Source organism: Furipterus horrens, unplaced genomic scaffold (assembly GCF_987537825.1).
Source record: "Furipterus horrens unplaced genomic scaffold, mFurHor1.1.pri manual_scaffold_5, whole genome shotgun sequence".
In the NCBI taxonomy this organism is placed as follows: domain Eukaryota; kingdom Metazoa; phylum Chordata; class Mammalia; order Chiroptera; family Furipteridae; genus Furipterus; species Furipterus horrens.
The window spans coordinates 137,009,630-137,035,194 of record NW_028327175.1 but is presented as its reverse complement, the minus strand read 5'-3'; the positions used below and the strand labels follow the sequence as shown (position 1 = coordinate 137,035,194).

The following is a 25,565-nucleotide window of genomic DNA, read 5'->3' as shown; positions in this document are numbered from 1 at the left end:
AGCAGTCAACCCTGAAGCCCACCCTAGCTCAGGGCTCAGAACAGCCCCGCTGCACAGCTCCAGGGGGCACGATTCACACTGCCGTCCACAGAACTGTGGGTCTGGGAGTCGCACAGTGCACCGCTTCTGTCCCTCACACAGTGAAGTTCCTGTTCGCCAGTCTGAGCTGGAGTTCGTCCTTCGCAGCTGAAACTGTCCGGATAGAACCTGTACAACCTACAGAACATGGTAAAAATACCAATTATTGGGTCCCACCAGGGAGTCGCATGCATTTTTTTTTTTTTGACCAATATAAAAGTTTATTTAACAAAAGTTTAATGTGAAAATGTACAGGACTTGATTTTTATAATTAAAACAGGAGATGTAAAGAGGAGCAGTTGATTTCTCTGGTGAACACAGCCATTCTTTATACTCGTTCCAATGCTTCTAACATGATGATACTATTGCCTCGTATTACCACCATTCCAATATTGTTCTGTTGTCCACTAGTTGCCATCTCCACACATTCATCTATCACAAGATTCATAAAGGGATCAAATCCCCGCAATATTCCTTGGACATGCCTGCCACCATTTAATTTCAATGACAGCTTCTTGTCCATAAATTTTTTTAACTCGGGAGGGTGAGCTTTGCTCATGGTGTCCACGCAGCGAGCTCCAAGATACCTCCAAACGGACTTCTTACCCTCTTACCTTTCCGCCACATGCATTTTTAACAAGCACCCCAGGTCATTGTGATGCTCTCCACAGTTTAAGAATCACTTCTTTTTAAAAATTTTTATTTTTAATTTCTTTTTTTTATTGTGGTTCTATTACAGCTGTCCCCAACTTTTCCCCATTGCTCTCCCTTGCCCCTCCCCTCCCCGCCCCCCACAGTCAATCCCCACCCTGTCCATAGGTCAGTTACATTAGTTCCTTGACTGGACCCTTCCCCTTCTTTCCTCCCTCCTTCCTCTCCACTCCCCTCTAGTCACTGTCAGTCTGTTCCTTGTTTCCATGCCTCTGGTTCTACTGTGCTCATTTGCTTGTTTTGTGCATTAGGTTCCTGTATTAGGTGAGATAATATGGTATTTGTCTTTCACTGCCTGGCTTATTTCACTAAGCCTAATACTCTCCAGAAGAACCACTGCTTTAATGGAAGATAAAGATACCAAGTGTGGCCAGGCACACAGTCAACACTCTCAGCTGGTCCAAAATGGACTTACCAGAGAAATACCATTCACCTGCCTACTTCCCGTGTAAAGCTACTGCAGGAAGACAGGTGAAGGGAACAGAAAGGGGAGAGCAAATTGTCAAACAAATTGCACCTCTTCCCAAAAGGCTGCTCTGCACGGTGGCAGGAAAACATCTGCTAGCATTCAGCCAGAACCCTCTTCTGTGACAACCCCACTCTTCATTTCCTCAGCAGCTCCAGCTGGAGTTATTACCTGGAACCTATTCCAGTGACAACCACAGCGCACAGCAGAGTGGCTCGCGGCCACACACCTGGCCATTCCGGCTCTCCCAGTGGCCCTTTCAACTTGATTAAAAGGTCATTTTCCTGGCCTGGCTCATTCTTATCCTGGACTGATCACCCTCAATGGCACCAGGAAACTGCAAGGGAAGCTGTATTTATAAGAAGATAAAAGAAGGAGCTGGCTGAGCCACCAGGCTGATTCCTGAAGTCACTGTTTGAAATGTCAGCCCACACCCTTCACTCCAAGGGAGAAACCAAAAGCAAAGAAGGGTGGGACTTGGGCCTCCCCTTCACACAGCTCTTCCTTTTCAGTATTAGGCAGAGTTAGGTTTCTTACCATGGCCATGGTTATGGATTGAGTGGGGACAGAGACTCCTTAGCATGGAAAAAAAAAGATTGAACAGCGGGGCAGGCACTAATTTAGGGAGGCCTTTGTAGGATGCCAGTCACCTAGATAAACCCCTGCCTGTCCATACACCTGTCTCTGTCTCCCACAGCAAGGGGCTCCTCTCGTGCATCGTGTTCATCGCTACAGCCCCAGCACAGGCGCTAGCACCTGCGGAGCGCTGGCTGTGCTCAGTGCATGGAAGGAAGCGCTCGGGAATGCTGGGTGATGAAGTGGATGAACGACTGGATGAATGGACAGCGGATGGACAGGGAAGCCAAAGGGTTCTGGCCATGGAATCAGGGAAGCCTAAGTGAAGGGCTGAGCATCTAAGCCAGATCCTGAAGCATTTAGACAAGCAGAAGTGAAGGGAGGACTCGCTTTACCCAAAGCGCTTAGTACCATCTTAGGCAGAAACCTGGTGCTTAACAAGTGCTTCCTGGATGAGTTTACCACCGAACTGGCTTTCCTAAGTGAAGGGTGCTGGCTTCATTTCCCACAGCCTTTTGTTTCTCCCTAGGTAAACAGAAGCCACTCCTAAATAGCAATTCAATTGATAAACCAAGGATAAGGCAACTGCCTACCAGTCTCTACAAACACTCCTACCCAAAGATAGTTTAGCAAAATGAGGATACTCCATTTCTACTGGTATAGAGTTTTCCAGGATACAGTGTGAAGTGACAAAGACTATGTCACCCTCCCCAACCTATGTATCTGCATATAGAAATACTGGAAGGGTACATACAAAACTAATAAAAGTAATTATCAGTCTGTAGGGGAATGTATCATTTATCACCTGAACTAAAGAGTTAAAGAGGGTATTACTGATCATTCACTGGCACAAAGAACACAAACTAGGACTGTCGTGGGCAAACTGGAATGCGTGCTCAGCCCACCCAATGGGGTCCAGGTTGGGGAGGGAGTGAAGCAGACATCTCAGGGGTGAGAATGAAGATTTTCTATGCATACATTTTTACAGTGTTTTGATTTCTAAACCATGTGTATATTTAACTAATTGAAAATGTAATAATTCTTTTAATAGGAAGAAAAAGGGCCCAAGAATTTAGCCTTCCAACTCTGTTGGACAGAAAAAAGCTCATTTGGGAACACTACTGAATAACGCCCCCTGAAGAGCACCCCTAGATATAAAGTGAAGTCACTGCTCACAGCACAACCCTCCACAGCGCACAAGAAAACAGCCGTGAGAGGAGAGCTCCACATGGCCTAAAAAGGCTCGGACTCCGCGCGTGGCCAGCGTGAGATGGGAACGTCAGGGAGTATAAACAGTGTGACAGACAGAAAGCAGTTCAGGTTTTACACAATCATGGCAACAAAGTGAGATTGATTCACGACTGAATTAAGCTCTTTATATTGTTTCTACTTAAAAAGGAAATGTATTGACTACAGTCCTCCTCACAGATTTATCTTTCCTGACATCAAGCACATTCATAACCTATTTTAAATTCCAAGGAACAATGCTGGGCTTTAGGAAAGTGAATACCAGTGTGTTTCACCAGAATGTTTTGAAGGCTGGGGAGAAGGTCCCCTGACTTTTAATTGCTCGGGAAATATGCACATGTATTTTTTTTTTCTTTTCAGTCATAACTCAAGTTAGAAAAACACTTATCCAGGATGCCTGAACTCTAGGAGGGGTGTTTCTTTGGAAGAGCCCTTTGGAGCTTCTTAAAGACCCTGTGTGGTGTCATTCTGGCCTTTCATCTCTTTTGTAACCATCTGCTCCTCACACTACAACTCCTCGGGCTCAGGCCTGAATTACCTGGACTGGAGATGTCTCATCTCCCGCCTCAAAAACATCAGCCTGACCATGGCCACTATGAGCCCTTCAGGGGCTCCACACAGCTCTCAGGATTGCAGGACCATATAATTTATCACCACACAGGGCCACTTGAGAGTGAAACGGGGCATTATTATTAATCACACTGGGACAACAAGCAAAGCCACCCTGGGAAACTGGAATGTGAGGTGATCCTACTATAAGATAAATCCAGTCCCTTTAGTATAAGCTTGAATTCAAGACTTTCCGCCATCTGGCCCAGATTACCTTTCCAGATGTTTTGCACCCTGACCATACCACATGATCCAACCCCAATGGACCTGCAGTTACCCAGCATGCTTGGGCTTCACTATCTCTGTACCTCTGCCCATGCCATTTCCTCCTCCAGCCTCCACTCCACCCCATCCCTGGCCAGTCTGTAATGTGCCTCTTCTCCTCCTATGCAGATCTAACTCCTACACTTCCTTCAAAACCCAAATCCAATAGTACCATTCTTTACTGCATTCACTTAACAAATTGTTACTGACCGCTCATTATGTGGTCGGGCACAAAGTGAGGAAGACCGAAAAAATTTCACCTCCAATGGAACTTTAATTCATGTGTGTATATGTGGGTGTATGTGTATGCACAATTTTGACAGCCGGTACCAAGGGTGGGCACAGGGTGATATGCTGGAGAGTCGACTCCGTCATGGTTTTGTGCAGACACACCCACCACCCCACAGGGCTGGGAGCTCCCTGAAGGCAAAGCCCAAGAGACCCATCTTACAGCCCCGCTGCGCCCACCACATACCTTTGGATACAGCAGGCTCTCCCCAAACACTTACTGAGTAAAGAGTGAATACGAGAAACTTTATTAAGTCTGATGACAGTGTCTTAACAACTAATTCTGAGTTCTCCATGAATCTGTATGGGAGGGACCCAAGGGGAACCTGAATTTACACTGACCATAGAGAAACACCGCAGGCCCTACAATTGTGTCTATCATCCGACACTGATGCTGGAAGGGAACTGAAGTCACCTGATTCAACACTATGTTGCTTCTCCAGAAGTCAAGTGACTCACACATCCACGGGCACACGGCTAGTTAGTGACTGAGCCACTGTAGAGGTCAGAAGGTGACACTGAGAATTAAATGACTGGATAAATGACCAAAGGAGTCACTGGGCAGAGGTGTCTGGAGAAGGGAGGTAACCCTGGAAGTGGGAGTGGCCAGAGAGGGAAGAGGAGGAGGAGGAGAAGGGGGAGGAGGAGGAGAGAGGAGGAGGAGGAGGGAGGAGGAGGAGGAGGGAGGAGGAGGAGGAGGGAGGAGGAGGAGGAGGGAGGAGGAGGAGGAGGGAGGTGGAGGTCTCAGGGAGGGGCCTGGGTGATGGAAAGGAAGGGGGAATTGCTCCCATCAGTGCGGCAGCAGGGGAACGGCACTATGGTAGGGAATTTGGCAAGGGCAGGCTACAGGGTTACAAAGGAAGGCCTGCTGCTGGGGCAAAACAATCTTACCTGGTGATGTACACCACCCGAGAGAAGGACGCAGGCACACCCTTTCCATGTCTGAACAGGAGGAGGGGCCTCGAGTAAGCGCAGGTGGGGGTAAAGCAAGGCTTTTCTGAGGACTGGTCATGTAGCGCGCCCACTCAGGCGAAGGGGCTGCTCGATCTGGCCTATAGGATCACTGGCAATGCTCAGAAAATGCTGCTCAGAGACGCTCTAGTAGAGGCCATGTCCCGGGACTTCCCCAAATTTGTTTGCCTTCCTGCCCTAAGTGGCACGGGGCTGACTGGAGTTAAACAGTAACTGGAGGCCGAGGAGCTTGGCAAGAAGCAAAGCTGTACCCCAGCACATCAGCAACACAGGTGCCCCTTTCTCAGGCCTTTCCCAGGCTGTGAAGTCACAGCAGCCACTTAATAAAGGCATTTAGGAAAGAAAAAAATGGACAATTAACTGGGTCTGAGTTCTAATTTTAGTCAAACACAGAGAAACAGCCAAGTCAATTCACAGCAGCCTGGACAGAACCCCACACACCTCTCACCTGCCCCAGCGCGTCTGAAGCCCTGAGCCCCCCGGCCTGTCCCACCTTGCTGGGATGTTTCTTCCTGGCCTCCACCCACCAGCACCATCACCCCAGGCCTGCAGAGCTCTGTCAGCGAGGAGCCCAAACTGCAAACATTCATTAACATACAACATAAGTCTCTGGAGCTAGAGGAACAACTCAAGTTCCTCGGATGCACTTTCCAGATGGCCTTCAATTAGCCCTGTGCTCTGAGGTCAAAATACAACCAGGTCCACAGCGGGCAGTGTTTCCCAACCTTGGCCCATCGACAGTTGGCGCAGGACACCTCCTTGTTGTGGGGCTGGCCTGTGCATTGTAAGACGTTTAGGACCACACTAGTCTCTACCCACCGGGTTCCAGTAGCATATCCTAAACTATGACAATCAAAGATGTCTCCATTGTCACATGTCCCCTAGGGGTAAAATTGCCCATGGCCAAGAACCCCTGCAGAAGGGTGGCCTCCCTAAATGTTCCATTCCATATATCCCCAAATGCTCAGGCACCCAGAGTTCCTAGTCCTCCGAAAAGCTGAGAGGTCAAAGGCAGAGCTTTGGATTGGGTGGACCTTGGTTGGAGTCCTGCCTCTATGTCTTACTAACTTTGTGACATTAGGTAGGTCACTCAGCCTCTTTGAGCCTCAGTTCCTTCACCTGTAAAATGGGAACAACAAAACAGCCCCTACCTCATCGGGAGGCCATGGCAGTTACATAATACGACGCATAAAGAGATTGACCAGCACAATGAGTATTCAATAAATGTTAGGGATTATTTTCAGGCCTGGAACATTCCTTTTAGCCAAGCCTAGAGTTTAGTCTTCTATTTTTGTGACTTCTGATCTTCCCCCTCCTTCCTATGCCCTTTCCACCTGTTAAATGCCTTTGGTCTTAACCTTTGGTCTGAAGGAATCCTTCCTACTGGTTCAAAGGCATCTGAGGTTAAAGTGAAGGAAAGAAAAAAATCACACACACACACACACACACGCGCGCGCACAGGACCTTTCAGATCCAACCCTGCCCAGAGCAACTCTCCTAACAAAGGTTTCCATTGTTGTCTACAAACAAACACTTCCACGGGAGGTCTTAAAAGAGCCAAAAAGTCTCAAAGTCTCCAGACTCTTCCAGTTCTCATCCTCATTCTGTCCCTGACCTTAGCATATCCCTTCTCCTTTCTGGGCATCAGTTTCCCAATCTGTGAAAGGAGGGCTGGTGAGCGCTAAGTGCCCCATCACATTCTCTGAGACACTGCATGACCCTGGAACGCTGCCACATGAACAGCAGCTGGACCCACATTTCAAGTACGTGTTTAACTGGAAATAAGGGTCATAAAGACATATCATTCTCTTTTATTCCCTGTGTTCCCCTCAAAGCCAGTAGGATATAGTATTTACAGTATGTAGAGATGAGTATTGGTTGCCATTGGATTCAGAGATCTGAGTAAAATGAAATCCTGTCTTGAGACGTTGGACAAATTAGTTCATCTCTCTGATCCTGCACCTTATCTGTACATTGGAATAATAAAAGGGGCGGAAATGATGTCAAGAAGAGACAAAGATCATGAAAGCTGGTACAGGGCTGGTATACACAGTAGGTACTCAAAAAAAGTATGCCTTCCTTTGTGGACTATTTTAAATTCTGTAATATAACTCCTTGTCATTCTCCTCTGGAAAGGCTTCCTTCAGTCCTTGCCCAAGCTCTGCCCAAGCCCTCTTCTGCCAGGAAGGCTTCCTGCAAGGACTCTGTTTCTTAAGGTCCAAAGCCATTAAGTTTCCCAAAGACTGGCTTGGGGAATAGGGGCAGGGCAGTGGGGAGAAAAGGAGGGGAAGGAGTTCACTAACAGCCAGTTCCCTGCCGTGACCATCTCCTTTCTGTGAATTCAGGAAGATGAACCAACCCTCCCTGTGCACTGCCCTCAGCCACACTCCAGGAAGGCAGGAGACAGGACAAGGCGGTTTCTTCTCTCACCTCCACGTGGCAGCCTCACAAATGTCCAGCCCAGACCCTTCCCCTCACCCAAGCCCCAGGACTGTAACGGCTCCGCTGTATGAGATGAGCCTGAACCACAAGACAGAGGGGCCTACTGATAAAAAACAGAGTTCAAGGGATAAAGAAATTGGCCCAAGGTCGCCCAGCTAGTTCCGAGGCAGGGCTAGGGTTAGAGCAGGAGTCTCTGGAGTCTAGACACACCAAGCCTCTGCCCACACCCTCTGTCCCGCCTGCTGGTCCCCTCCTGTCTCAAATGTCACCATTCTTTCAGACTAAGAAGTCAGCAGTCACCTCAGCCTCTTCCCTTGCCTTATTTCCCTCCTCCTCTTATCACCAAGACCAGTAACCCTTCTGTGATTAAAAACAAAAAAACAAAAAAAAAAAAAAAACAAAAGAAACTTTAGACGGCCCCACTACTGCCTGGTCCCCATCAACTCAGGACAAGGAGTCCAGGCTTAACTCCTCAGAAGCCCATTCCACTGGGGCCAGATTCCTCGTCTTTCCCTGTCCCTTTATCATGAAGTTCTGCTGTCCAACAACCCACCTGACTCCACTGTCCCACTGGATCAAACCTCTCCTGCCCAACATGGCCGGGCCCCAGGAATTAGCCCTCCTGGCTCCATCCTGCTCCACTGAGAGCCCCTCCCCTCTTTCCTGAATGACCTCCTCTCAGCTCCCTCTCTAGACCTTTACCCATATCTCTCCCGTCCTTTGGCCAGTCTTACCTTCTCCCCTCTCCCCTACTCCACAGGCCCTTTCAGGCCCTGTCCAAGGCCTCCTCCACGAGGACACAACCCCTGACCTCCACCGCCCACAGCAATCTCTGAGTCATCTCACGCAGTCACCACGGCACAGTGGGGGCCTAAGCCCAGCGCCCCTCTGGCCTCTGCCGTCACTGCACTGCCAGAGCCGTGTGAGCTCAACCCCCTCACCAGACTGCAATGGCCACTCAACAGCTTGGCCATGCTCCTTCCATCCCCAAACTCAGCCTGGCATTCATTCCACAAATATTATCTGAGTGCTTCTAACATGCCAGGAAGTTCTTGTCCTTGCTCTTGAAACTCTCCTTACCATTCAAGGCACTTATTAAAGGCCACCTACCCTGTGAATCTTTCCCCAGCCCACTTCCCCCAGCCCCCATGCCTGGAGTCTTCGCCTTTCCACCTTGTTGTCCTCAAGGCAATGTCCACCGCCCCCCACCCCCACTGCCCTGTGTCCTCCCTGAGGTCCAAACCTTTTCTTTACTCGTGGCTGGGCTTCCCACAATACTTTATACCAATAAATGCTCAATGAATCGCTTTCACAGTGAACTGAAATAGAATCTGTCCAATTCTCAGGCCAGTTTGGGCTTCTGGGTGGCCTCAAGCTCTGTACATCCAAATGACCTCTTACTGTTCTTCCAAGATTGGATTTGGGCCCAGACTGAGTCAAATGACCTCTTATCATTCTTCCAAAATTAGGCTTTCCTCTTTAATTACACCTTATCAAGCCATACACTATGTGGGTTCTAATTACATAATTACTTCAAGCCCTGGGACTTAAAAACAAAAGAGAAAGGGCAGGCATGTCTATGATTACACAGGTAAGTAAATACATCAAATATGCATATTTACATATACCATACTCCATTTTCTTGCTTATATACCATCTCGTAACCCAGAAGGTATAGTCCACAGATGGGTCTAAATGACATTAAGGTAAAAATCCCACCGGGTGGGAACAGATGAAGGGGAACTTAGTGGAGAAGGCTAACCCTGAGATGGGCCTGCAAGAGGCTTAAAGTCAGTCCCCAGGCCTCTCCCATTCCCCTTCTTCAATGAAGAGGCAGGGCTATATGACCTTGGGCATGGTAGTTTAAAAGCACTACAGACCTGATCCCCCTAACCAAAATATCCACCCTCTTCCCCAGGTACTTCCTGTGCTGTTGCTCCTAAGCACATTTGCACAAGTCTCTCTCTCCTACGAGACTGTCCCTCCTGCAGAAAAGGGCCCAGGCTCATCCATCTTGCTATTCACAATGCTCAATCCATCGCAGTACCAGAAGGGGCTTCTAGCAGGGGCCCCTCCTGCCTTATACTCCAGCCTTACTAAAATATATGCCCTTCTCCCCATGCACTGAGCCTTCTCACGCCGCCCTGCCTTTGCATGTGCTGGTGGTCCCTCTGCCCTCTGTCAGGAACGCTTCCTCAGGTCCGGCTCCAGCTCCCCGCCTGTGTGGCCCCGACTGCACCCTGTACTTGCCCTCACTTACTGCTTATCACACTTTGGCATAAAAACCCTTTTATGTGCCTACCTCTCCCTTCAGATCAGTGCTCCCCAAACTTTTTGGTCACACCTTCCTATTAGTAAAATAGTGTTGAGCATGCTTACTTACAAGTTAATTATAAATCTGTGTTGTAAATAGGAAAGCTACATTGTTCTATATTTGAATTAAAGAATAAACAGAACTTTAACTGATAATGTTTTCTTCCTGCCTTCAATGGCTGTCTTGAGAGCTTGCCCTCTGCCGTGGGTTAGAAACAACATGAGGACAGCAAGGGAGTGTTATTCCCTTTGAGTTCCCAAAACAGAACCCAAAACTTAATAAATGAACAAATTTATTCCACAGACAGAGAACAGCTACAATGGGCCAGGCACACGCTAGGCTCTGGGGGTAGAATGGCAGTGAGAAACAGCCCTGGCCACTGTCATCACAGATCCTCCAGACCGGTGAGGCTGGATAGACAATGATTTTCTAAGCACGTGTACCAACGCAGCCGAGTCGGATGCAGTGAGGAATGCTGTGTCCAGAGCCACCAAACCATGAGACTCACACAGGTGGGTTTAACCCACTCTGGAGGGCCAGAGACGTCTTCCCTCTCTGCTGCTTCCGGTGACATCTGAATGATGAGCAGCAGAAACTAGGTGAAGGGAGGCAAACGCACTCCAGGCTAAGGAAACTGCACCGGCAAAAGTCCCGAGGCTGGATGGGGAGGCGTGAGTGCCAGGACTATCAGAGGCCAATAAAAAATGAATGAACAAGCCATGAAAGGATGGTGCATTCTCCTCCCACCCACTCCTCTCTAGTTATCAAGACCACCTCCAGCTTTGTACCTTTGAAGGCGTCACTCAGCCCTGCCACTGCCCAGTCCTCCCAGAGACAGGCCCCCACCCTTTCTGAGGAGCCCAGAAGCCCCAAGAAGACACTCCTGAAAACCACGCATGTTGCCATGGGCACCACCAATCAAAGCCTCCTGGGCAGTTTAATTTTTTAAAAGACTGTTAAATATTTTACATTACCTAACAGCACAGCTTCTTCCTTGCCTACAATGGAAAGGAATACCCTATATTCACTGAATTAAGGATTTACGCAAAATAGGATGCCAATCTGAAAGACAGTCTGGAGGTGCGCATCCATGGTCAAGAGCATCCTCTGGATTTCCTGGTGGCCCAGGTTCCTTAAGGGAGCAACCTGGGGAATCGAGGACCATAGCTGTGAAACTCTTCTCTGCTGGAGCTTCTCTGACCCCAGGAAGGGAAAATTATTTACAATGATGCTTCAGGTGAGTGTTTAAATAGCCCATGACTTGAATAATTAAAGACAGAGCCAGGACCATGGATTGTAATGCAGGCTGGCGGGTGATGGGGCTCCTGCCGCAGCAGCTGTCTTGAAGAGGAGCTGTATCTTCTATCAGTGCACAAACATGACTAACATTTCCCAGCTCCTGGGGGGCCTCGCCCCCTCACACCTGCCAGTGCTGGCTCACTAATGTACTGTGTCCAGCATAAAGGCTCCGCAAAACAAATAAAATAGGTCTCAAAGGCCTGAGGTTGCCTTGGCCCAAGGCTTGTGGGCCTGGCAGCCTGACTGTCAGCAACCACCACCAAACCTGCTTAGGTTCCTGGCACTGCTGATCCTGGCTCTCTCCAGCTACTTTATTTTCTGTCCCTGGTGAGATTTTGCTTTCTCCAAGCCTTACTCAATTTTGTCCTGCTTACAGAAGCCCAGTTCCTACTTTTGCCTTGCCTTCTCCATCCAGATCCCTGGCTTGCTCTCAAGCCCACTGCCCAGGGCCACTGGGGCAGCGGCTCAGATCTCCCAGCTCCAGTTCCGGCCCCTCTTACCTCATCCCTGGCTTCCAGATCCTACCCAGTCTCCTATCGCCTGCCTCCTGTGTGCGCTGTCTATAAAGAGAGACCCAAGCACACAAGAGTCAGAGGTGTGTATACGTTATCGCCGTCTAACATCAATGTACACACAAATGTTTCACTTTCCCTCTGCCAGTTTGTTATGAACAACTACAACCCCTGACCATCATTCTGTGCTCACAGAAAATAGTCACCCAATACCAGGTGTGCCCCAACTAAAGACAGACACTAAGTAGAGAAGCAATCTGCCAATAAATTATCTATTCACCTATTGGTCAAGGAAACTACTTATGTGCACAGACATCAGGATCCATGCAAATTCCAGGCAAGAGGAGAAACTGTTTGGATTTCACAAGGTATGTCCTAATGACCCTTCGTACTGGGAAACTAAGCTCAAAGGTCAGCCTACAGGCTAATGTTAATCATCGATGCGTAAGGCATTATATAAATGAATAATGCATTTTCACATTGACAAGCTGGCAGAAGGGCGATTCCAGGATCTAATTGAGTGCCCATTCCTGTTACTGCTGCTATGAGCTTGATCATCACCCATGATGGAAAGGCCCAAATGGGAATGAGGTTGGCTGAGTCACTTATAGGTTAAGGTACACGTACGCAGTATTCCTGATCACTGGTATTGGTACTCAGGCAATATTTTTATGTCACGTTGAGAATCCAGGCCTCAGGGATGGTCTCCTCACAGGTCAATCCTGGGTTCATCACTGGCCTCCCTGTACTATCTGCCCTGTGTGCCACAACTGGGTGGGGCAAGACGCCCATGGGTTCTGTGTGTCTAGCATGGCCTCACTGCCCCTACCCTCGACACCCACTCTGTCACACTAAAACATTCCTAGTTCAAAACTTGAAACAAACGGTTGAACGCCTGCCACAGAAGATAAGGGCCTCACCCTCTCGGTGGTAACAAAGAAGTAAACTCCAGGAGAGCAGTACGCATGTCTATGCTATCCTCCGATAGTTGGTTAATAAACAAGATGAAACTGTGGCTATTGAGCACTTCATAAACTAAAGACCCACTATAAGCAGGGATTCACCTATCAAAATGGGGTGCCCTCCCCTCCCTGGGGCTAATCAGAGCTCTCATTCTCTTCGTCCAGCAAAAGGGGGCACCTTAGGACACCCTGCGACATGAGGTGGACCTGCTTGCAAGACTGAGCAATGATGGGAATGGAAATCACCATGCCACAGAAACCTCCAAGAAAGGGCTGGGGTCCAACTGCTCAACTGCCTGGGCTTCTGTCCCTTCTCTCTTCTGCTCTCCTTTGGCAAACCCCTCTGCTCCACAGGGGTGATGATACATGTCTGTGACTCCACCCCTCCAAGGTGGAGGTGCAGAGATGGGAAAAGGGATGCGTAGGGACAGAAGAAAAGGCTGCTCACAGAACACACCAGGAGGACGGAGAGATCAAAAGGATCCTTGTTCACAGTGCCGGGAATTCAGAGGGCCTCGTGAGCACGCTGGCATTTTTACCTCAGCTCCCGTGACCTAAGCAGCCCCTGGCTTAGAAACATTCAGTGATGTGTCCTTCTCCAGGTGGTCAGTTAGTTCTATAAACACAGCCTTGCCTGCCAATGTCCTTTTCCCACTCCACAGCCTCCTGTTTGAAAATGCCTCCTAGAGCCTACCAATAACTTCTCATTCTCAGTATGGTAAGCAGCAGCACTGAGTGATTACTATGCGTCAGGCACCGTTCTAAAGACTTGCATTGTGGGATTATCTGATCCTCCCCACAATCCTGTGCGGCCGGTACTATTATTTTCTCCATTTCACAGGTGAGGCTACTGAGGCACGGAACAGTAACTGCCCCAGGAAGCAGCAGAGCCAGGATATGAACCCAGGCAGCCTGAGTGCAGAGACCACCCTTAACTCACTTCAGGTAGAGAAGAGCCAAACTCCAAAACAAGAGATCTGTTTCCAGCTCAGGCCCATCCAGCCACATGACCTTAAACAAATGGCTTTTCTCTGCCTCAGTTGCCTCAGTGTGAAGCAAAGCCAACCACAGATGCCTGGTCTAGAAACATTTTCTTTGCTCTCTAGTCCAGTATTGCCCAAGAGAACTTCCTGAGTGAAGAAAACGTTCTCTGTGCTATCCACATGGCAGCCACTAGACTCTTGTGGCTAGTGAGCACTTGAAATGTGGCTAGTGTGACTGAGAAACAAATTTTAAATTGTATTTCATTTTAATTAAGTTAAACTGAAAGAGCCACATGTGGCTAGTGGCTACCATATCAGAAAACTCAGCTCTAGTCTATAAAATCCAGGATGGCAGGTGCCATTTCTCTTTGGTCATCACTGTGCTCCCAGAGCCCAGCATCAACCCCTGAGTATCTACTTAGTGGTCCTAGCAGACTAGCTCACAGGTCTGGGAAAATCAAAATAAGGTATGAAAAAGGACTTTAACATTTTTAAACACTATAAACACAAGAACGTATCTGCAATTCATTTTCTTCGTTAAGACGAATCTGATCTGAACTCATAACAGTGTGAAGCTGATTAAATACATAACTATGATCTGTCTGGGGGAAATAATCATCCACTGTCAGGGCTGGGGTCCAGAAGTGCTATCTCCGTTGACTTCAAGATCAATGCATTGGAGCCCCCAGGCTCCGTAAGTGAGCCATGGAGTGGGCAGCTGAATTCCCAAATAGCAAGGCCTTGTTCTCCTAGCAAGGTCTGGGGATTCTCACAATGCAACTCATGTTTCCATATTTCTAAGAGGAAAAACCTAACATTTACCATACACCTCCTAGGCAGCAAAAAGTGTGGGCAGACACAGAAGGTACAAAGATGACTATGATATAGTTCTCAAAAGGAGCCCACAGTCTAGAAGTAGCAAGAGATCGAATTTGCAAGTCCTTACTCTATGCAAAGCACCGAACTACAATCAGGAGAAAGAGAGAAGCCAAACACAATCAATTCAGTGGCACATGCTGTAACAAATGTACATACCATGTTTGCACACATAGGTACCTACTGCAGTAAACTGAATCAAATCTTGACCAACAGTTCATTTTAAGACTAAAGAAACCAAGACCCTGATAGATCAAGTGACTTCTCAAGGCGACCCAAGTAGTTAGTGATGGGGCTGGGCCTCGTCACACACCAGCTCAACAATCTATCCAGGGGTGGACAAAAGTAGGTTTACGTTTGCAGCATGATATTCTTTTGAGTTAATAAAGCTCTTATAATAATCAAAACCTACATGTCCTTTTTCATATGAACTGTAAACCTGTAAACCCGCTTTTGCCCACCCCTGTACACTGTCTCCTGGTGCTTCTTATCAGATAGCATGGGGGGAGTGGCAGGAGCTGCCTCTTGTTATGTCTGTCTCAGAATAAACCATGGATTTATTTTTCTAAGATTGTGTGTTTGGGACTCGAAATCTGATGACTACCCGTATGCATACCATCTTAGAGACATGCATTCAATCACTCAACAAACATTTCTTGGAAATATCAGGCATCAGTTAAGGGCTTGAATAAAGAAATGAAACAAACTTCTAGTCAAATCAGAGAGCTGAACAGCCATATTTATCTCTGCTCTCTCCCAGAACCCCGCTAAAAGGGAGGAAAGGAGATAACGGCAGACAAGATATGTCAACAGAACTCTGGAAGATGCAGTAGCTGATTTCAGTGCAAATGGGAGGAACCCACTAAAAGAGTGGCAACTTATGCCACAGAAACAGGAGAAGGCACAGGAATTGGAGGCACCATGAACTGTGAGAAGCAGGAGGGGATCTAAACAGAGGACAACCTGCTAAAAGTTGGTGCCCAGAGTCGCTCCACAGTCTGCTCAGTCTGGTGACTCCCTTCCCTTAACCAGAAGGTAGAAGTTTACTGTTTAGGCAAATTACACTAGACACTCTCAATTCAGACACAGCTGAGGGAGGGACACACAACTGAGGGAGGTAGGAAGAGAGGGAAGCAACTTTTGGAAAACAGGGAGATAAAGTGAAAGTCTACAGACCAAAGAGGGTACCCAGCCTCCTTCCCCACCAAGGCTCCCAGAATGGGGGACAACCAGACTATTACAACCCAGGCAAACTCCAAGAAAACCCAACATACACAGAGAAAGGATCTATAGGCACTGGCATCTAAGTGTCCCCAGTGAAACAAAAGGGGGAACTCTCTGCTGGATCACCCTACAATGAAATTAACAACCCCTACCTTGTTGCACAGAAGCCCTATCAGCATTTTGGTGTCCACACTTAAAATACAAATGGACAACTCAATGGTCAGCACACATGGAAGGATGGCTGCAATGGGAAATACAGTAACCAAAGGAAGCAGAAAAGGGGACTTGGGGGAAACAAAGACAATGTGGGGAACAGCAGGAAAATGCCAAAAAAACAAACAAACAAAAACCTATTAGAAGTGAATTTACTGCACCCATGAAATAAGAAAAAGATATATTTTGAAAAGAAATAAAGAAAAGTGAGCATTCGGAGAATAGGGAGTCCTGGAAAGTAAAATACGCGAGTATGTTTCATGCAAAACCACAAAAGCATAAATAAAAAAATTTCAAAGGATAAAGCTGAAGCTATCACTCTAAAAGTAAAACAAAACAAAAAAATAAAAATAAAAGATTTTAAAATGACAAACTTGATCCAGGAAGTCCAACATCCAACTAACCTGAGTTCCAGAGACAAACACAGAAAATGGAGAAAAGGAAACTGTCAAAGAAAATAGAAGAGAATTTCCAAAAACTGAATGATGTTCAAAAGAGCTTACCAAGGATGCAGCACAATAATGTTTAAAGCAAGAAAACTCCAAATACAGAGAAGGAGAGAAGACCCTAACTTTCAGTAAGAAAAAAGCAGGTTACCCATAAATGATCAAGAATCAGAATGGCATCCAAATTTTGACATCTATATTGGATGCTAGAAGACAGTGCAGCAATGCTTTCAATATTCTAAGGAAAAATAGCTTTCAACCTAAAGTTCTAGACAAATCAAACCCCATATTGAGTGCAAGTGTAGAATAAGAACTTTTTAGACACGCAAGTTTGAAGTGATCAACTTCCACAGACCCCCTCAGAAATTCTTGGTGGAATAAATCAAGAAAGAGGAAACAGGAGGCAACCCGGAACAAGACGAGGGGATCCCTAGGCTGAGTAATGCCCGTGGCCCCGAGGACAGTGGGCCTTGAAGAGAGGAATGGAGGTCTCTGGGAGCAAGGTCTCTAAGGGAAAAAAAACAACTTAATAAAATTAAAGGAAACATATCTTATAAAACAGAGATGTTTTAAAATGCTATCAGAGACTCTGGGAATTTGTAATAAGTACATAGAAAACTAAATAAATAGAAAAAAGAAAGTAATTATTAACAAAGAAAAAAGGTACAAGGAAGAAAATATTATATGGCGAAGGCCATGAATACGATTTACACAGTCAAAATAATGTAAGCATTGAATATTGATGTAACCAGAAATGGACGGGGTGACAGGAAGGAAGGGGAGAATGTGGGGAAAGGAGGTGATAAGAGAGGAACAAGGATTCCTCTAATCCAAAATAGGACATGAAGAAATAACATCTAAAATGAACAATCAGGAACCAGTATTGTAAGCAAGTGACTTACAAATATGTTAGTATTATAAGGAGAAATGATTAAGAACACTGGAAGTGCCTGTGGTAGGCAGAATAATGGTCCCTCAAAAGTGTCCACATCCTAATCTCTGAACCTATAAACATGTCACATGGCAAAGGGGAATTAAGGTTGTAAAGGGAATGAAAGATGCTCATCAACTGATTTAAAGTAGGGAGATTATTCGAGATTATTCGAGATTATTCAGGAGAGCCTGAAGTAATCACAAGCGTCCTTGAAAGTGGAAGCGGGAGGAAGGAGAATGGAGTCAGACAAAGATGTGACTATGTTAGAAGGACAGGGATGCCACGGGAGGACTCATCTGGCCATTGCTGGCTTTGAAGATGGAAGACGAGGGCTATGAGCCAAGGAATGCAGGCGACCTCTAAAGCTGGAAGAAGCAAGAAAGATTCTTCCCAAAAGAGGATGCAGCCTGGCTACCACCTGGATTTTAACCCAGTGAGACCATTTTCAGACTTTTAACATACAGAACTTTAATATAAATATCTGTTGTTTTAAGCCACTCTGGTGGTGGTAATTTTGTTAACTCAGTAATAGAAAATCGTGTTCAGTGACTGACTGGAAAGTGGATCGCCAGGACGAGGAGGGGGACAGTGTTATTTGACTTTTAAGACTTCATATGTATATATATACCTTTGATACAAATTAAAATTTAATTTTAAAAGATGAAACACAGATTCTCCCTTGCCAGATCTCACAATCTGGTGGAGAGGACCGATAGGAAACCAGCTGTTGCTAAAAAAGCAAAGGCAGGAAGAAAAGCCTCTTTCAGATGTGAGGGGAGCCTGAAAAGAGAAGGAGGAGTCTGCCGGATGAAGGAGAAAAAGGTCTTCTGGTGAGCGGACAAGTCCTGGCGTGGGGGAGAACCTGGTGTTTGGGGACACGGAAGAGTTCTGAAGGACTGGGACCTCAATGGGTCTGCCAGAGCCAGCGGAAAAGGCTGGAGTGAGTCTCAACACCACCCGACGTGGCGCCAGCCTGCCCCACTGCTGGCTTCTCTGGCTGGAGTACAGGACTTGCTGTGCATATTTAGGAGGCCCACAGACAGGTGAAAGCCAAAGAGAAACACATTCCTGGACCATCAACTGTACTAAACAGTAAAGCATTTTAAACGCCTTTATACAAAAACCAGCGCATATTATAGAACACAAAACTCATGTGAATTTTAACATAAATACTGGAGATTCAAGGGGACGTCTTGCTTAAGAAGCCCACTTTACACACTAAACTTTCTGCTGACCATGAGCACCAAGGCTCAGTCTTCTCTGTAATTAATCAGTCAGAAGAAAAGTTTAAAGGGCTAGATAGCATGCACCCATCAAAGTATCTGGGACTTCACACCAACACCCTATGGGTGGCTGCCTACCCTCCCTGTGTCACCACAAGACCCCCTTTGGGTCCTAACCCATACTCATCAGAAAGTTGAGAAGCAACTCATTCTTTCCCAAAGAGGTCTGGGTCCTGCTCCTGACAGATGGGTTAGCTCGGCATGGGGAAACGAAGAAAAACCATCACACTGAATTTTTGAGAGGGAACAACTAAAGGATCCACAGAGACATTTTCAAGGCCTGAAGGGCACTCCTCCCCAACTCTATACATCGTGAGAATCAGCAACAAGAGCCCTCACTCCACCATCACGACCCCAACCCCTTATAGTGCACGTCGCTGTTAGAGAATACATTGCAGATGCGCTTCCCAGGGCAGGAAGTCAAGAAGTAGGGCACATCTCTTGGGAGAGGGTGTCCCTTGTGTCCACAATACAAGGGTGGAAACTTTTTCCATTGTTATTGCTGTTTTTGTTATAAAAACAATAGCCACATGACAGTGAGCTGGGAATTATTTTTTTCTGTAAAGAGCCACTACTGACCACAGCAGAGGGAGGATGGGGGATCAATGGACGACCACGGAGAAGTAAAAAGCAATTTAATTGGGTTTGGTTTGTTGGTTTTGTGTGTAAGACACATATACACACATTCAAAAAGAGTGAACTCAGCTCATTTCAAATTAAGAACAGAGAACATGAAGTTTTAATGACACAATAAATATATTAAAACATACTATAAAGCTACATCATGGATAGTAAAGAAAGGATGGGGAGGAGGGCAAGGAGAAAGATACAACAGGAGAGAAAAAGAAACGTTCAGAAGAGTAAGATGTGGGGGAAGGATGGGAAGACAGCGAGGTAAGGGACAGGTGCACATGCCTAACCGTCCACAAAAAGAAGAAACAACTAAAATCCAGAGATATTTCCTAGGCTTACAGAGTTAGCCAAAGTAAATAACACTGTACATGGCCAGTTGTCGGGTTGGGCTACAAACTTCAGAGTATTGTCACCATTATGCCTTTGAATGGTTACTGATCTGGCTAACCACTGTTCCATCGCTCATTGAAACAATGTGAGACGTAGCTCAGGTCACAGGCCAGAAGCTCCCCGCAGGTGAGCTGCAATTCAGTAAGTCAGTCATCTCCAAGCACGTCCTCTGAAAGAAGCACCCCAAACACTATGTCATACAAAGTGCCGTGGAAGTCAGAGGAGAAAATGCTGCTCAAGTTGAAAAGAAATTCCACGGAAAACTTTTTTCAGTTTCTGCATTTTAACAAAAACTGGGTTTTCAGCAGAACTGGGTCCAAGCTCAGCATTCTCTAGCATCACCATCAGCACACCTGACTGCCCACATGTTCAACTGCTGTGGGCCCCAGTGGGTTCCAAAGGCCTCAGCTGGCCCTGAAACAAAGCGGCCTCCACACTGCAATCTGAGGGTCAAAGGAGAGATCCCAAGGAGACTCTAAGTTAGGCCCAGGCCTAGGACGGATTCTGAGCCCACCTACCCTCACCCTTGTGTAGGCCGAGGCTCTCCATACTTAACTTCACTCCAAGGGCTGCAGAAATCTGTTATTTCACAGCCAATAGTCTCCCCCTACAAGCTCCACCCCTTTCTCCTCCAAGCTTGGAATCTGCGTTTTCCCCTTCTCCACCTGACCTGCCCCCAACCTCCTCCCTAATCTGTTTCTCCAACCTCCAACCTCTGTCTTCTTCAGTCCCTAGGTCCTCACTTTACCCCATCTTAGAATGTTTCCGTTGGAGGAGGAGGGAGCTTTAGAGATACATCTAGAAGACAAAACCTAGAATCTATACCCATCTGGGATTCTACCCCAGCTCTGCATCTTGCTAGCTAAACAACCTCAGACAAATCAGCAAACCTTACAACCCTTCAAATTACTCAGGGAGGGAGGTTGAAACTGGCAATCACAGAGGTCTCTTCCAATTCTCAGGTTCTAAATATCTAAACAGTCACTGAATGACCATAAGTTAACCATGAGTTAAGCATACACAGAGAGAAATGGATTCTAGCAACTCCCTTCCCTCAGCATTCTATCACCACCCCAACATCTGCCCAGCCAACTACCCACTCTGAAGGTCTGTGCCTTTTATTCTGGGCAGTTCTAGCTCAGAAGTATTCTCATAAAATAAAACCTCCAGAATCACACTAATGAAGAAAAAGGTGAGTCTGAATCCAACTGAAGCCTGAGTCTTGGAATGCTTCTTTCATGCCACTCAGCAATATTATGGATTTAACATCAGTTTAGCAAACAGAAAAGAATTTAAAAATGCCACCACAAACTGCACTTTTGATTCTAAGAACAGTAATGCTGTCAGGAACCCCAGAAAACAGTCTGCTCCAAAGCCCTCCTCTTTACCAAAGTCTAGAGAGCAGAAGCCACTATTAGCCCAAAGCCCAGAGTAGGTTGGTGGCCAGGATCAAAGCCAGTTGTCCTGCCTCTGATCCAGAACTCCTCCACCAAAGCGTTCTAAGACCACCCATTTCCTTTTTCATGGAGACAGAATAAATCCTACATTACCAATGAGTGCCCTCTAGAGCAAATCCATTTCCATGTCCAGGAAAGCGTCCAGAACTAAATCTGAATGACCAGATGATTCACTAATGCTGCCTAGTAAAAGCTTGCTTTCCTGAACCCTGCTCATTCATTCTCTGCAAAGAAAACCTCAGACTCTGTTATCTAAATTGAACTCTTATTTTGGAGAGGGGGACAGAGGGGAGAGCTGAACAGTTCTTTGTTCTGCCAGTAAGGAGCATCTTTCTGCTTGTCCTTTCCCATAACTCCTACTTTACCCCCCAATATCTCCAAACCCCTTCTGAAAAGTTCACAGCAACTCTCCAACTAGAATTTTTAAAAGCAGTAAAGAGGAGAGGGCTGACAGCAGGTAGGGGTCCAATGGAAGATGACAACACCCTCCCTTCTCTTCACCTTATGGGGTATAAAGCATTTCTTTTCCATTGCTAATACCCTGCAGGGAAGTCACCAGAGCTCATTCAACTCAGGACCCTCCAGCTGAGAAATGAGCTCTCAGCAACCCCTTCAGACTAAGCTTTCACTAACCCTCAACTCTAACAGTGTCCAGGGCAAAGGTACTAACAGACCAACCCACTCCCCTGTGGACCCCTCTGGCCAAGAGCAAGAGTGTGAGACATCCCTAGAGCTTGGCTGGCAAGGACCTATTTAAGCAGCATCAAGAGGGTGGGGCAAAAAAATTACTGGCAGCATCTTCTTCCTCCATCCCTCCCTCACAGCCAAAACACACACACACACACACACACACACACATACACACCCTCACTTCATGGATAGCTGTCTATCTTACCTATGTCTTTTAGGGTTGTGAATGTGGAGTCCCCAAATGGCCAGTATGTGTTTTCTATCATCAAGGTTGCTATCCCCATCTGCTGCCCATCCCTCCTCATCAACCCCCTTCTCTTTGACCACCACCAAGCCAAAAACCCAAAAATGGATTTAGAGGAGCTCAAAAACCAGAGGGGAGTGGATCCAGACAAGCCATCCCTGGTCTTCACTTAGGAGAGGAAAAAGGGCGCAAGTGGGGGTGATGTCAGATGCCTGGCATGCCAGATAGTTCCATGATGTCTGTAAATGAACCTCCCTCCTACTGACAGCGAAATCAATTCAGCCAATTTCAGCAAGTCGGCTCTGTGACAACAGGAGCATCTCAGCGCTCAGTTTAAAACAAAAATCCAAAGGCTCGGCCAGAACCTGCTGGGAAAATCCAGGGTTTGGATAAAAGGAGCCACTCTCAGTGGGATCCCTTCTGCTTTTATGTAGCAATGTAATAGCATAATAAATTCTGTCGGCCTTAAGAAAGCATGCACTGGTGAATTTCAAAGCCATCTTACGACAGCGGATGCTGGGGGATGCGGAATTCGACAGCACAATCCCTCATGCAAGGAACATAATGACTTCAAGCCTCTTTCCGCCTCTGTCTTGAATGGGGCTACAGCTTATCAAGGAAGCCTCGTCGGAAAGCAGCCAGGGGAGAGCCGGGGATTCCTGGGGAATTCGGAAAAAGGAGTTGCTTTCAGTCCATCTCGGTGATGAGCTGCCAGTCGCTCTAGAGGAAGGAGCACGGGCGGATGGGCAGACACGGTGTCCTCGGACACACGGACACACACACACACACACACACACACACACACACGCTCATTCAGGCGGGTCCTGTGCCAGACCAGTCGTCCTTGGCCCCTCCCGCCGCCCTCTCCTCCAGAAGGATGCTGATGAATGAAAACACCTGAGATGCCTCCATCCTTCCCTCTCTCCCTCCCTGCTTTCCCTGGCTGCAGCAGAGGAACCTCTCCTCGGTAGTTTCACTTTACAGAGCAAACCCACCCGGGCTTTGATGTCGCCTCCAACCACCCATGTTGCAGGCAGCCTGAAGCAGGCGGACGTTCTTTCCTAGCAGAGGCCATGATCGCACGTACCCCCCACCTACCAAAAAATACCCCTGGAATCTCCGAGAAACCCCGCACCCTGGGGAACTTTCCTTGAAAGACTGGCAGCAAGGAGGGTTGGCCGAGGGGAGCCACGATTTCCCTGTGACTATGGGGGATGCTCTGGGGGAGGGGGTCCCCAAGTCCTTCCAACAGCTGGCCCTTTAAACGCGCCTCCTCCGAGTGTGGAACAAAGGCGCCGCCCGCGGGGGCCGGGCTGGCACACGCCCCCGGCGCCGGCGCCGCGGATCGGGTGAGCGCGGGCTGACAGGCGGCTGGCGCAGGCTTACCTTGCGGGTCGCCGGGCGGCCGGGCGGGCAGCGCGCGTCCTGCCCCACTCGCACTACACGCTGCAGTTGGCCCCGCTCTGTTTTTCTGGGACTGGGCGCTGACTTCACCGACACTGCGCCGCGGGCCAATGGGCTGCGGCGGCCGCCCCCTCATTAGCATACATCTGGAACCGTCCACTCCCGCTGCACTCTGGCAGCGGGCGGTGCCAGGGGGCGGTGCCAGGCCCGGCAGTGACAGGAAGGGGCGTGTGCGCCAATGGGAGGCGAGGAAGTGCCCCACCGCCCCTCCCCGAGGTATTGTCAGCCCAGAGCACTGGCCTTGGGCCCATAACACGCGCAGGGGACCAGTAACCCTTTCTGTTGTGGCCGACTGCGGGCTGGTCTGCAGGCTGGCGCAGCGCGCCCTCTGGCCCTTCAGTGGGATTGTCTACGGGTAGCTGGGAAGGGCCCTTGGGCATAAAAATAACAGCGGTCGTGTCTTGAGTGTGTGTGTTACTCAACCTCTACGCCCCAGTTTGCTCATCTGCAAAATGGTTTAATAGTAGGATGTAGTAAAGAGTAATATAGTTAACCTACATAAACCATTTAGGTCAGTGTCTGGCTGTCGCACTATATAAACGTTTGCTACTATCATTATCATATTCTATACCAGCTGGTGTGTTTAATGCATCCTGGATATTTTCTCATTTGATCCTCACAGCCTTAAGAGGCACTATTATTAATTCCTGTTTTTCCAAGCAGGAGAACTGAGGTGTGGTTTAAGTGACTTGCTCAAGGTCATACAGAAAGCGCTGCAACATGATTTGAACCCAGGCTCTGAGCGTTCATTCATGCAACACATGTATTCAGGGGCCGCCTGGCAGGCCTATGCTGGGCTCTTGGGTCACTGAAGTAAAAACAAACAGGCAAGGCCCCTCCCTTCATGAAGCTTCCAATTTAGTGAGGGAGGCAGATAAACAAGTGAACAAATAAACAAGATCACCTGCAATGTGAAAAGTAGAGTGGATAAAACAAAACAGGGTAACGTGCAAGGGGAGAGAGAAGGGTACTTGACTAGATTGAGTTCTGCTCTAAGCATTGTACGATACCATCCTGACCTCCTCCAGTGCCCCTCAGTGTTACCAAAAAGGGATCAGAGAGGGAAAGTTCCTTGCCCAAGGTCACAGAACCAGCAAAGAGCTGGCCTAGAACTTGTTCCCTCCACACCTAGCTTCCCACATCCCTGAGACATCCCAGTCATCCTTGGGCTGAACAGAACTGACTTTGGTCAACTGCCCTTGACCAAATATTTTCAACTGGAGCTCGTTGCTAGTTAACAGGCTGTGTGTGGCAAGGTAAAGGCAAGCCTTGATGACTGCACAGGGTGTTGGGAAACCCATCTGCTAAAGTTCTTAGATGTCAGGTAACAATGGCAAGCCTTTGCTGAGCACCTGCTGTCCTCTTCTGTGTTAAGAAAAATAAAATTTTAGAAAACTCCTAGCCACCTGGGAGCTTATTCTACAGCCGAGGAGACAAGACACCACTAGCAAATTACCCAATCTAGGGAACCCCCAGCCCAAGCCTCTCTCCACTTGCACCTCATCCAGCTGCTTTGCAAAGAACACTGGACTAGGAACCAGGCTTCCCAGACTCTACTATTAACTTACTCCACGATCTAGGCAAGACAGTTCCTTCTGGGCCTATAAAGTAATAAAAAGGCTTCTACTGAGCACGTCTAATCTGCTATGTGCTATTTTGTACTTGTTCTAAGAGCTTTACCTGCATTAACTCACTGACACCCCACAACAAGCCCAGGAGGAATACTATAATTATCTTGAGGTTGTCCACACAGGAGGAAAATAACAGGTAGATAAACTAAGTAAGCTGCCTACCCAGCAAATTCAGGGCAGCACCATTTAGAAAAGAAAATAAAACAAAATAATTTAAATATTCAATTAAGTGGATTGGATAAGAAAAGTACAATATAACCATAAGACACACTACCAATAGCCATGCAAAATAAAAGAGTATAGTGGCACTTATTAACACATAAAGATGCTAATAATATATTATTGAATGGAAAAGT

General features: G+C 47.4%; 2 protein-coding genes across 2 annotated transcripts in view; both read right to left on the bottom strand.

The window, feature by feature from the left end:
- Nucleotides 1–23,584, bottom strand: part of SORBS1 (sorbin and SH3 domain containing 1) — a 221,595-nt gene extending 198,011 nt beyond the window's left edge. Inside the window, exon 1 of the mRNA XM_090277930.1 lies at nt 23,501–23,584. The gene's annotated coding sequence lies outside the window, so the exon portion shown is untranslated. The remainder of the gene's footprint in view (nt 1–23,500) is intronic.
- Nucleotides 295–694, bottom strand: LOC150009942 (small nuclear ribonucleoprotein G). The gene has a single exon (XM_090279238.1). It carries the CDS (start codon nt 635–637, stop codon nt 407–409), a length of 231 nt encoding a protein of 76 aa, XP_090135364.1. The 5' UTR covers nt 638–694; the 3' UTR covers nt 295–406.
- Nucleotides 23,585–25,565: the final 1,981 nt, after the last annotated feature.